This window comes from Fusarium redolens (genome assembly GCF_020744475.1).
Source record: "Fusarium redolens strain MPI-CAGE-AT-0023 chromosome Unknown BKA55scaffold_20, whole genome shotgun sequence".
NCBI lineage: Eukaryota > Fungi > Ascomycota > Sordariomycetes > Hypocreales > Nectriaceae > Fusarium > Fusarium redolens.
In genome coordinates, this window is record NW_025763683.1 from 621,106 (window position 1) to 634,298 (window position 13,193).

At 47.1% G+C, this 13,193-nt stretch overlaps 5 protein-coding genes across 5 annotated transcripts; 3 read left to right on the forward strand and 2 right to left on the reverse strand.

Moving 5' to 3' along the window:
* Positions 1–12: 12 nt before the first annotated feature.
* Positions 13–1,620, forward strand: BKA55DRAFT_581718 (mitochondrial carrier domain-containing protein; the record flags this gene model as incomplete). Its single annotated transcript, XM_046194063.1, has 2 exons — positions 13–709; positions 774–1,620. Coding segments are annotated over 2 exons (1,308 nt in total), but the record flags the coding sequence as incomplete, so codon positions are not given.
* Positions 1,621–3,017: 1,397 nt separating this feature from the next.
* BKA55DRAFT_479083 (putative hydrolase) lies at positions 3,018–4,112 on the reverse strand (the record flags this gene model as incomplete). Its single annotated transcript, XM_046186186.1, has 1 exon — positions 3,018–4,112. A coding segment is annotated over one exon (1,095 nt), but the record flags the coding sequence as incomplete, so codon positions are not given.
* Positions 4,113–6,504: 2,392 nt separating this feature from the next.
* On the forward strand, positions 6,505–7,154 carry BKA55DRAFT_544878 (CP2 transcription factor-domain-containing protein; the record flags this gene model as incomplete). Its single annotated transcript, XM_046190760.1, has 2 exons — positions 6,505–6,558; positions 6,654–7,154. The coding sequence occupies 2 exons, from the start codon at positions 6,505–6,507 to the stop codon at positions 7,152–7,154; spliced, it is 555 nt and encodes a 184-aa protein (XP_046043699.1).
* Positions 7,155–7,531: 377 nt separating this feature from the next.
* Positions 7,532–8,373, forward strand: BKA55DRAFT_544879 (uncharacterized protein; the record flags this gene model as incomplete). Its single annotated transcript, XM_046190761.1, has 2 exons — positions 7,532–7,939; positions 8,002–8,373. The coding sequence occupies 2 exons, from the start codon at positions 7,532–7,534 to the stop codon at positions 8,371–8,373; spliced, it is 780 nt and encodes a 259-aa protein (XP_046043700.1).
* A 357-nt stretch (positions 8,374–8,730) lies between these two features.
* BKA55DRAFT_667456 (uncharacterized protein) lies at positions 8,731–10,014 on the reverse strand (the record flags this gene model as incomplete). The annotated part of the gene is made up of 3 exons (XM_046197834.1): positions 9,769–10,014; positions 9,343–9,705; positions 8,731–9,277 (listed from the first exon to the last, which is right to left on the reverse strand). Exons 1-3 carry the CDS (start codon positions 9,867–9,869, stop codon positions 8,731–8,733), a joined length of 1,011 nt encoding a protein of 336 aa, XP_046043701.1. The 5' UTR covers positions 9,870–10,014.
* Positions 10,015–13,193: the final 3,179 nt, after the last annotated feature.

Below are 13,193 nucleotides of genomic sequence, written 5' to 3' on the forward strand. Positions count from 1 at the left end.
ATATCGAACTGGTTAATGGCATGATATGTGGTTTTATCAGCTGTTCCGCTCATAACCGAAACCAAGGAGAAATCACTTCACAATAGTGAATAGGCTACAAACCGGCACTACACAGTTGGAGGTCCTTGCCTCACTAAAGGGATAGGTATAATTACATATTTTGTTGCTTTGGAATTGATACGATGCGAACTAAATGACCATCTGCACCACGACTTCACATTGTGTTCACTCTCACAAGCCATAATGCCTTCCAAGCGCCACGAGCCATCCTCTGGTAGTTCACAGAGCGCCGAAAAGGGACGTATCAGTATTCATGAGCACGATAAAAGTCCACATGAACCAGCTCCTCGCCTTTCCCACCTGGAACACCTGACAGTCCGTGTCTCCGATAACTCGATTCGAAGTCTTGCCGGAGCCACCAGTGCGATAGCCTCTAGCATCGTAACAAGTCCTCTGGACGTTATGAAAATCAAACTACAAGGAAGAGGTGGACTCCAACTGTGGACGCTTGACCCTGTCAGAAAGCGACGTTCATTCCAAGAGAGAGGTCTCATAGGCACTGGGCGAGCAATATGGCATGAAGGCGGATTTATTGGCATGTACCAAGGACTCGGACCGACCATGCTAGCAAATATTCCTAGGGGGGCCATATATTTCACAGTATATCATAAGATTAATGATTCGCTAAAGAAAGTATTCAGTAAGTCACCTTTGTTATCCATTCTATCAAAACTATCGCGGGTAGTACTAACCTCTGACAAACGACCAACAACAGACCTGGGTATGCTCAAGCATATCTGCAGTTACTGGAGGTACCGTTTCTATATTATTCACGAATCCATTATGGGTTATCAAAACCAGACTCATATCTCAGTCAAGTAAATCTACGAAGAATACTCCGAGAGAATACAAGTCTGCCATAGACGTAGCTCAGAAGATGTATTGCCGAGAAGGCGCCGCTTCATTCTATTCAGGACTAACTCCATCTCTGCTTGGGGTGACACACTTAGCCGTACAGTTTCCATTATATGAGCAGTTTAAGATATACTTGACTGGATCAGGGCTTGGGGATTGGCATGAAGGCCAGGAATGGCTACAGATCCTAGGGGTACTCACAGCTAGCGTGGCGAGCAAAGCGTGTGCAACTATAGCCACATATCCACACGAAGTTGTTCGAACAAGATTACAAACGCAGCAGAAAGTATACCCTTCATCACCAATTGAACACGCAAGAGTAAGGGATGACAGAGGCCTATTGATGCGTGGGAGTAGCTCACAAAGCGAAAAGGTGTGCAATGCAGGGAAAGTTTGGGAGAGATTTCCCCGACTAGATCGGGAGATTATGAGCACGCTCGAAATGATCTTGCGGGAAGAAGGCTGGCGTGCCTTATACTCTGGCATGGGCACTAGCTTAATCGGGGCTATACCAGCCTCTGCTATGACAATGCTGGTCTATGAGGCAGTGGTGTGGCAGATTAAGAAGTCAAGGACACAGGGAAAAAGAAAGCTCGAAATGCAGGATATAACAGAAACTTGGTGTCTATAGCCCGTATAACTTTCCAGCATATCGTCGGCACAAACGGCGGATACTATCGAGCATAACTATAATTGAACAACGACTATGCCTAGGCAGGTCTTACACAACCCCATATAATCTCAAATCTCGTTATTAAAGACTGGGGGTGGGGGCAGAGTCGTGTAGACTATACGGGGGAAAATATGTAATCTTAAGATGGACTGAAAGGTAGGATTGAGAGTATTTATTTATTATTTAAGTTAATTAACTCATATCTAATGAGAGCTGCGGAACTGCTGCTAGTTTGAAACTTAGATGACTGTCTTTGATATCGTTAAAAGTGACTAGGGTTGTAAAGCCGGAGCAATGATTGGTGAGTCCTAATCGGTTGTCGTTGGTCCGTACATTTCTGTACATCCAGGTGGTGGTCAATAGCAGACAGGTCCTGTCCCAGATTTCACAGTTAGTATAGCTCCCTCCGCTATCGGTTTACTAGGGCGATCAATGATTGCTGGACTAACACCATTGGAAGGGAAATGGGAAACAGAGCTTAGAGTATGAAGGGTGTAGGGTTCATGTTTAGAAGTACGTCACGCGCACTGGCTGCTGATCATGTCGCGCTGACAGTCTTACGACGATTGCAATAATATGGACGCAGCTCAAACTCAAAGTTCGACACCATTTCCTGCTCACTGCTTCCCTAATGAAGGTGAGTAGGACTCACGGGAAGCACTCTTCGAAGCGATAAAAGCCTGTGTAGGGACTAGGGGCCGCACGTTCATAACTGGATGGCCAACCAAGGCAGAAAAGCTATCACGTACATTTGTTATAGTTGCCGCATCCACCCAATCGTTCTGAGATAACGGTAACGCCAGGCGATAACTGGAATGACAGGCTGCAAGTTCTCTATGATGGCGAATGAGTCTAGGGACAAGAGGACCTGGACTCCGTGGCATCGTTCCGACAGACGATTCTCACTACATAATCCGGAGCCGAGCCAAGACACCACCGCGCATCCAGTACTTCTAACGGTTCCTCACCTATATAAACGATCGAGTGTAATTATAAGCTGTACTCATAATTACACACAGTATAAATACATATTGGTCCAGTCCCTTGCTTCACCCACTCGCTTGTCATAAACGTCATTTAATTGCTGTGTTGGAATTCGCGTTGCCAAAACGTAGGGTATGACGTTTGTCATCATCATGTTGGCGTCAGGGCGACGAGCTTTATCGAGAGATGCATATGCGTAAAATGGCTAGTAAGATCTAATATACGGAGCTAATTACTCCGCAGCGATGACAGGTGCATCTCGCCGAAAAAATAATAAATCGCACAGCCGCTTAGGCATGGTCATAAAGATCGAAATACAAGGAACGCAAATAAAAGACCCTGTAGGATCTCATCGATAAATAGTCAGACACCCACCCTACCAGAACTATAGAGTGAATATTCTAGGCCCCAAGTTGCATCTTTAGACCGGAACAGCATCCCATCCGTCTATCTCAACACCGCCGATCCATACCTTCCGAATCTTTCTCGTAGCTGTGATATCTTGTAACGGATCCCCTTCCACCAATACCATATCTGCTCTCCGCCCGAGCGAGATCTCACCGCGATCTCCCATACCAAACACCATCGTCGGAATAATCGTAGCTGCCCTGAGTGCGTCGAGGTTCGATAGCCCTGCGCGTACGAGCAACTCCATCTCCTCGTGAAGGCTCTCCCCAATTGGTATAGGCACATGGGATATCTGGTTTGCTTCTGTTCCAGCACAGATGCGCACCCCAGCGTCATAGAGCTTTTTCACGTTGGCAAGCGCGTAGTCGAAGCTGACATCCTCCACGCCGTCGCTTGCCTCCCGGTGAAGCAAGGGTACCATAGCCCGCGCCATGCAAAGGGTCGGGATGCACGCTATGTTGCGCGCAGCGAGGCCCTCAGCTACCTCGGTTTCTATGAAACCATCTATAGGCACAAGTGTGATGACATCAAAACCCGCCTGTAAGGCCCGAGAATATCCAACCTTTTGAAAGGAGTGTGCGACGGCCAACTTGCCGTGCCGGTGTGCAGCATGAACAAGGGCAATGAGTGTTGGGCCATCGATTCCAGGTAGATCAACCAGCACCTTGATATAGTCAGACTTGGTCGGACCGTCCAGAAGAGAGGTGACCCATGTCTCAGCCCCCGCTGGGACTTGAACAACTCCCGTCTCACGGTCCGGATGTATCTGTGCTCCGTCGGTGGCCTGCGAAGTAGCAATGGGACCTGATGCTAGGTAGGTAGGTAGTCCAACCTCGGCAATAGACTCAGCTCGCATAGCCTGAATATCAGCTTTCGTGCTGCTCATGTCAAAGACTGTGCCGATACCATAAGAGGCAAAGATAGGGAGATCCGTATGCGTTGCTGCAGTATCAACATTCGCATCAATAAAGGCTGGGAGAAGCGTACAGCCTCTTCCGTCAATGACAGTGTCAATGCTAGCGAAATCCCTGGCTCCCGCCTCGATGCTAATAATATCGCCAGGGCTAGCACGGAAAGTGACATTAACCGCAGCATTAACCTTGTGGCCGTTAAAGACAGGAACATTAGAGATAGTGTGAATGACCATTGTTGGTATACAGCTAAACGTGCTGCGGGTTTCAATATAGCGAAGTGAGGATGAGAGGGAGTATATATAGTAGGTACTTTATTTGGCAGATAATATTAGTATTAGCAGAAGAACACAATAAAGTAATATAGTCCCCTTTAAACCTCATACAATCATTAGGTTGATATTATTAGAACTAGTAAGTGAATTATTAATTCATTCGTCATACTGAGGATATAAGTAAGTTGATAGAACGCAGGGGTGAGGGGTGGCGATAGCAGAATAGGTCAGTCAATACCTATCCAGGATAAATGGATACATAGTTATTGGGTGTAGATGTGATTCTGGCTTACACTAATGCTAAACGTCGGAACGCACTAACCCTCAGAACTTATACCTTGTATTATTATAACCCACTCTAGGTTTCAAAGCTCAGCCACTTTTACATCAGGACTTTATTCTGAGCTTACAGGAATACCACATGCAGGAATTAAAAGGTAGAATATATCTAATAGTTTGCCGTGCGTTGGAGATAAGGAATCCTCAGAGGGGCCTAGGCTTGAATCCTTAAGACACTGTCAGTATATAACTCACTCCTAAAGCCTGCTCTAGATCCGGATGTTGATTCCAGGCTGAAAGTTTGCACCTGAGAACGATTTTCCCAATAGCTGCCTTCAACTAAAGGCTCGAGCGACCATCTACCCTGGTGGTATATGGGCTTTAACTCTCACACGCTTCAGACCGTTGCTAGGTGCTCTCTGACTACTCGACTTGATATGCGAAGAAATCTGTGATCTCCTAAGTTATTAGAGTCCGTCGCTGATCTACAGAGTAGCTACCATGCATGCCACAGCTGCTGAGAAAAGAAGATTATATCTAGAACGCTCACATGAGTCTTATACAAAATTGCCTATCTTGATTGAGACCACCCTAACGCAAGTATTGTCTCCTCATCCTAATTACTTCATCTTGGGGTGTGGATGGCTATGAACTCTTTCCTTGGTTTCTCCAAAATCTCAAGTACAGTTAAAGGACTTCAAAGCTACTATGATGTGATACTTGTACCATTAACATTTGTGTTAATAACTAGATTTCCAGGATATTTGCCACTGGTAATAGAGCCACAGCCACTTGTGGAACGATTTGTCGTGTCTGTTGTGATATTATACCGGTACCTTGTCCTTGCATGAATTATAAGCTAATAACGTAGGGCGTATGGAAGAGGATAAGAATCAGGTGATATGATTTACTTCGCTATGCTGGTTGGGCATTTTTAATGGGATCCGACAAAACCTGGCCCCATTCCTAGATAATATATACTTGCTGGGTTTGGAAAGTATAGGTAAGGGAGATATAGTAACAAGCAATTTTTTCTATTCATTGTGACCTCACTATGAACTCTCACTGGGCTTAGGACACGATGCTATACAATTAACCCCCCTAATTGTCTTGAGCTTCTCATCCTCTTCCTACTGCTTCAGGACTGACCATATGCCCTAGCTCGCTCGTTCGTTACTAGCTCGCTAGTGACTCGAATGCTGTTGCTTGTCGCCCCCACTTACTTAGAGCGCATATTCTCTATTTGCGTCCCATTGCCAAGGGCCCATTAATCGCTTCTTGGTGGTACCGTCTCCCCATACTCCCTGCGCCTCGATGGCTAGCCATAAGCTTATGCACACTCATCAACATCGACTGAGCTGTCGCTGTGTAATATATGAGCTCCGGCAACTGGACATGTATCCCCTCGTTGAGCGACATGCATATACCACCAACACAAGACGTGAGGATAACAGGATCATCCGGCTCTCAGACATCCTTTCACCATTACCACAGATAGTATTAGGTTACGCTATTATGTCTTTATATGTCCTGTCATAAGTGAGTCAAACGTCGTGCTATTTACGCACGCCCGCGTCTTCAAGGACATTCACTACAAATCTCCCTCCGATCATGCAAGGCTTTAATAGGCTTGAAATGCAGCATACCACTTACATTTCGCTGCCTAGAAAGAGCTCCCAGACGCTCTGGAATGACCTGCTAGCCGAATTCAGACTACAATTCCCCGATGTCACAGTGGTCTCTCCTCAACCACTGGTGCGAATCCTGCCGTACCTTTGACGCTGCTGCCTGAGAGGTATGTCTAGTTCCGATCTTTATATCACAGTGCAATCGCCTCAGCCCTATACATCTCTGCTTTGGGCTGATCTCCATTTGTCGGGGTGGACATGCCTGGCAACCGTATTGATTGAAATCCTGTTCCAATAGGCCCCAGGACTTTAGTCAAGATGCCTTGTACAACCGAGACCTAACTCTTCGGGCTCCCAGTAATTACAAGCCAATGCTAGGCGATGCCAACAGGCCTTCTTATCCAGCCACTGGCGACCTGAATACCTTCACAATGGACTTGGGTAAGGACCTCGGGGCGCCATCGTCCAAGCCAATTCTGGAGGATGTAATGCAGCTGGGATCAGGCCCGCACTAACGGAGATGACGGGATTCCAGTTCTTACAATCTCATCAGTTCCACTATTCTAACCCTTTCATCCAGGTTTCCCTGCCTCAACAAGATGTTGTGCTTCTCACTCTTGTGCCCCGGGACCCCTTCGATGAGACCATGGATCAAGATGACGCGCCGATGGATTTGAACGCTTCTGAGGGAAAAAGGTCTTCCATTAGCGATGCACTTTCAAAATCTATGTCTACGGTCGGTTTCCGGACGAGCCAGTTTCCTGCAGGACAGCTGGCCCGTCAATTGCGTCCTTTTGCAGAAAGGTTTCGACTCCACTGCACTCTCAATGCGCCCACTGCTATGATCAAGCATGCAGACGAAAACCCTGCCACCTACCTCAATAAAGGGTATACTTATTATCTATCCGTTGCTGACACCAGCGCCATGGAACTGCTTGTCCAAGAAACTATAAATCAGGCATTTGTTCGCATATCATTTGAGGATAATCAGCAGCAGCAGCAACGGCCAGGCATTCCCTGGGACATCTGGCAAAAAGGCAGAGGGAATAGTGAGGCGCAACAGAGCATTAAAAAGTTGTAGGCTGTTGAGTATGTGGATGCAGGACAACTTGCGGATTGGGACGATAATAGAACTCACATGAATCTAGTCTTCCTCGTTTCATGATTTGTTCATCATATAGACGCCAGGCATCAACGGTCCTCCTGCGGTCAATATCGCAATTCGCTTCCACGTTCTGTCTACGGACCTTAGCCATTTGAAAGGCGTCTAGGGCATTCCTGTTAGATTCTCCGCGAAAACAAGCCTTATCCCCTATGATACGTCCCGACCTGGACCTGAATTGAACGCCGAAATTTGCTTCTGCAAGATTAAGCTCTTCCGTGATCACGGGGCCGAAAGCAAGCTGCCCAGTGATGTTATGCACGTGAAGAAGCCTATTGGCAAGCTTAAGCAGCGGAATGCTCAAGCAGAAAGCGGACAGGGATTTCGGCAAGCGAAAGCATTCAATTGGCGCCGCAAAGGTTGGAGATGCCCTAGGGCGCAGCAGGATGCAAAAGCATAAGCGGACATGGCCCATTCCTTCGGTCAGCTCCGCCGATGAAGGCAATAGCGCAAGGGCCTCTTCGGAAGAGGACTTCCACTTTCAGCTCCAGACTCTACAGGACATGTTCACCAGTACACGCCCAGTCGCCACCCTATATCTCAGGGGCGAAGAGCTGGATGACTCAGACCTCCACCCTGTACTGTTTCCCGGTGATGCCTGCCCCATGACAAGATTGAAAGATTGTAATAGGCCAAACTGGCAAGCCAGGCCCCAGGAGTGTGCGACACTCAGTCGCAGGCTCCATAATATTTCCCCTCAACCGGTTCGCTTTGACTGGTGTCACAAGCTTCTGAATCGGCTCTGGTGGTCAATGGCAGGGCTTAGACCCGCTTGGAACTGGCGATGCGTCTCGCAAGGGCTCTAAGGCACTTCTGGGGGGCCAAAATATCATCAGGCGATGTCCATGCTGCAACTTACGCTAAAGGAATTGGACCACCGAATCGCAGCCAAGTGGGGTCTCGGCCCATCCAAGATAAGGTTCTGCGGACCCTCCACTCCATTCATAAGGGCTTTGAAGTAGAGATGGTACGGAAGTTGGGGGATGGCCAGGATATGACCCTAGAGGTTGACGAAGTCATCAAGCAACCCGCGGGAGTAAATCGGGAGTGGGAGATGGCTGCCAATTTGATTGACAATGCCCCTAAGCCTGCAATGAACAGACCACCGAGCGGATTTGTTCTTCGACTCGCTGGTTAACATATTGCGTGCCAGTCCCCTTACTCCATCCCTGCGCATCTACATCCGTGACAGATGATGGAATTTACGACCAATTGATTTGGTTACAGTGTCTAAGACGTAAGATATCTTGCCATAAAGCTAAGCGACGTTCAAAACAGCATAAAAGCCACCATTCGCGTGAAAGATATGCATGTCGCACTGGGTGTTAGAATATTGACGGGACTATTGCGTTGCCACACTTTGAATAGTCTGTAGGAAACCTAATCAAGATGGAATAAAATATCTAGAGGATCAACGTAGGGTTCTAGCAAGCGATAGCACCCGACTCCGTAGAGAACTGCAAGTTATGATAAGATAAAAGCCTTCCGGGATTTACTAAGAACTCCTTCCAGCAAGGTTACGAATGCCTTCAATGAGACCGGAGAATACAACCTCCTGTGAAGAAGCACTCGACGACCCAGCACTCATATCGTCATAGCCGAGCCCAATGTTCACGAGTACAGGGCCTCTGATAATTATTCGCCCCGTTCTCACAGCTAAGCCAGAAAAGATTATTCTGCAAGCTTTCGGCAAGTTTACAGTTTGTTGGCGAGCAAGCTCCTTAATGGCCAAGAGATACTCGTTTGCCACAGGTAGAAATTCCCCTATACTATAGAGCAACTGGCAGGCCATAACCACTGACTTGGACAGGCTTGAATTATCATCAAGCTTGAAGATGATGGCTTTGGCAGCTTCCAAACACGCCTGCGTAAGCCAGTATTCGTGACGCATACCGTAGGCGGCTCGATACACCCAGAGATTAGAGATGATGGAGGCTCCGTATGAGGCTCGCGTGGACGCTGTCGATTCATGCGCATCATCTTGGAGGGGAAACTGGCAGGGGCGGCGCAGGAGCTTGAGAAATATCATCTCATACGTGATCCTTCTCAATGGGTAAGCGATTATAGCAGCACAGTAGGTGCTGGTTCCCCGGGTTTCTAGACTTACTCAAGGAAAAGTATCGAGGGGAGGAGGGTACTATGCGCAAGAAATCGCTGTAGAGCACCTGTACCCCATCTTTGCAGCTTTTCTTTAATGACTCTCGTCTCGTTGTAGTTTGAAACGGGTGTTCCAGCTTCCGCCGGCGTAAAGAACCTTGAAGCTTCCTCTACTATGACGGCGAGTTGGCATTCGAGTGAGATTGCTTCTCGATACAATGATTTCCGCGGCTGACGATCGCAGGGGTAAGGGGACCAGAAATATTCCGGCGCATCAGGGTTGGCAAATACGGATAAATAGGCATCCTCAAAGGTCTTAGGTATCTCGGGCTTTCTAATTCTCATCGCACGCGAGAAGATCAAGGAGATTTTCCTTGCCAGATTAGCTCATTAGCATCTAATATTTTAGGTATGGATTGGGGACTTTGGCACCTACGCCTCGAAACAGAAGAATCCCCAGACAATGCAAGACAAAACCTGCCACTCCCTCATGGGGCGGGAGACTTGACTGGGGGATGTATCGTCCATAGCCGGCATGGCTAGGTCGCTGAGTCCTAAAGCACTGTGAAAGTGGTAAAATTCTTCGAGTAAAGCTATGGCTTGGGCCTTCTCTCCATGGTTAACCTCGTAAATCCAGAGCACAATCAACCCCTGCAGCAGGGTTATTGACGGGCGCTGCCGTTCATCTTCAAGCACCCGTAGGGCTTCGTCTGCAAACATACGACCTCTGAAGCGTAAATCCCGGGCTTGCTGTGATGATACTCCTTGCGATATGAAAATCTACAGAGTTAGCTTGAACGAATCAATCATCTAAAAAATGCTTATGAGACGCAACATACATGAGAAACAGCAATTAGAGAATTGACAAGAAATATTGAACATAACCTTGCTGGTTCCATTGGGCCTGCTTTGAGATCTTGTAAAAACACAGTTCGGTGTATGATGTGACTGAGGGTGTGATCCCAGGTGAAGAAAAGATATAGTATGTGAGATAGATATCTGTTATCAGTGGACAAGGTAGTCCACTGAGAGATAGGCAAGACTCCATCAGGGAATTTAGCGACCAAGTCGTCCGTGATACTTAAAGGTTCCGTTCTAATGCCGATTTAACCTTGAAGCTATAAGGGCAGAGGATATAAGGGGGTACGCACCCTGGCGAGAGGCCCCCGATACGTAGAGGGAAAGGGATTTTTAATAGCTGCGTGGGTATATTTTGAGAGTCTTGTATGATTTACCATAGTTAGGCACCCAACTAATTGGGATAAAGCTTCACATTGAGACATGTTCTATAGTGACCACTTACTTGATCGTTGTGGAACATGGGGCAGCAGCAGGCTAGCATCAGCAAATGTCTTGATGAAGTCATTAACCGACTGCGCCTCTCGAATACTGTTCAAGAGCTTTGTAGACTCATTTTTCGAGCCCCCGCGCAGCAGATCGAGAATCGTCTTGACGGGGCTTTCCCCCTCAGAAACGACTTGAAGCTGGTGCGCCTGCGCATCATGCCAGGTCTTATCCTCCGAAATAGAGAAGCGACATTCACTGACGGAACGAATGCATTGTGAACAAGTCGGGCGTCGGTTATCGCACTGCCTTAGTCAGCTACCCTAACCCCGTGACGAGCTCGGTGAGAGGGACTTTAATTTTACGCCTTCGACATACTAGATAACCTCGTCAGCAAGTTACCCTTAGTCTTCTTCTGTTACCTAGACTAACCTTCGCATGCTACTAGTACCTGGACACGCTTGCGCTTCCCGATGACTGGCGGTGGTGGCAATGGGTTCTCGTCTCGAGACTTTGGTAGGAGTTTCCGCATATTACGTGGATAAATAGCGATATAATTTGCCTTCTGATAAAATCTCAATAGAAATTATAAATAAGGATTAACAGAAATGCGGTTCAGTTATATTCTAGGCCGGTAATATTACTGCAATGAGACCTTAAAATCAAGTTTCTAACGTAAGGTATGACGCACGCACTCTACATAGTTGCGTCTGGTTGACACAGTTATTATTGTGGGGAATATAGGACGACTAGGGTTCTCCTTTTGACCGGCTAGTGGTGATCCACTTACCTATGAGGCACAAATTTATATGTATATACACGGGCACTTTAAAAACACGTCGATGTCTAATGGTACGTTTTAACCTGATTATCTTCTGATACTGCCCAAGGTACTTTGAAGACTACCAAGGCTGAATTCAGCACTACTCTAAAGATAATCAATGTTCTTTTCTCTCTTAACCTTGTTATTATCCTTTCCTCTTTTCCCCTCGGGCACTAATGAGCGGATGGTTTGGCGGCTAAGCCCCTTAAGGTTCTGGAACACATGGGGGTCGAAGTCTGGATCTCTGGTGGTACCAAATTAGGTCAACAATTGGTTGGTTATTGTGGCTCGACGCTCCACACCCCACTACAATACAACCCCCATCTCTCTATACTGTGATTGGATAGGTCCTCGGAGTGCGTCTGGCCGTTGTGATTGGCCATTGGAAACTGAAAATCAAGTTGAGGCGAGACCTATGACGCGCCATGACGCGTCGCGTCTCAACTGAATCTGCAAACCTCGAGCGTCGTACCAGGAATATGAGGAAGAGCATGAGATGAGTTCGTCTGGGCAGCTGCGTTTAGAAGCTAAGTCGATTTCCATGGATTGAAATCCCAGGACCTTTGAATGACTTATCAATGTGGCCTTTGCGGCAGTCCATGGCCCAATATCGTTCTGAGGGGTAAATCTCCCTTCACAGTGCAAAGCCATCCCCAGCTGGAATTTCACTACCTGTCAACTGAGCCCTCACCTGGTTCATTTCTCTAGTAGGCCCTTGTATTCTATCTGAACGCTTGGATGCTGTCTCTCTAGCTCAATCCTAGCCTCGCCTCCTCCATAACCAACTCACTCCATCTTATTCTACCGATTCTGTCGACGCTTTGGACGCAGTTGATTTGTTCAGCTCTAAATTATTTCGCTATATTTTATCCTTAAGCTCGTCTTCCTATCCCCGCTTAGAGGGCTTCTTGCTGTCCTAAGACTTCCTAGATATGCCGATCCACTTCCCCGACTCTCATTCCTTAAGGGTCATCTATTTGTGCGAGACCTCGGCCCCGCTTCCTGATTATGCATGAAATAGGTATTCAGAGGTTGCGCTTGCTGATAGGATTACTTCGTTCTTGATCAGCATGAAGGTTTCCCTCGGGAAAGCAAAAACGGAGGATGCGATGAATCCTGCATCTGGATATAGCACCTTTACTACCTAGGCCACATCCAAGTCTAGCATCACAACTGGTTTATCGTGCGATTAGTCTGCAGCGCAGTTTGTTTGGAGCCACTACTAGATTAGGGCATGATCTGTTGTTAATACCATAGCTATATATTTCCCTCGGCTTATATCCGGAAGTAGTTCCTCAACTTATGTCTATTATATGGATCACGCACGGCAGCGGAGCGTTACAGCTATTGAAGTATATGAGAAAAAAAACAAGCGATTTGTGAAGAGCAACCGACTGAAGCCAACTTTAACATAAACGCACTAACCTTTCCAAACCTATCCACTGTTTCCTAAATGCCAGTCTTGACCTTCTCATCTGTACTGATTTGAGAATAGCCCAAGAGAATCATACCAACTCCGGCCTCTCTCACGTATTCATTCTCTTCAGTATCTGCTAGATAACATCCCATCCACCCGGGGAACATGGGCCCACCATAGAGATAAGGCTTTCCCAGCTCTATGGCTTATCCGTTACCATAGTCCGACCTTTAGACTTAAAGACTTGCCTGGATTCTTGGGCGAAAGGTGTTGCTGGGAAGCTAGCTAGCGTTGGCAATCTCTTCTTTATCTTCAGTCCCGTATGGTCAAGTTGGGC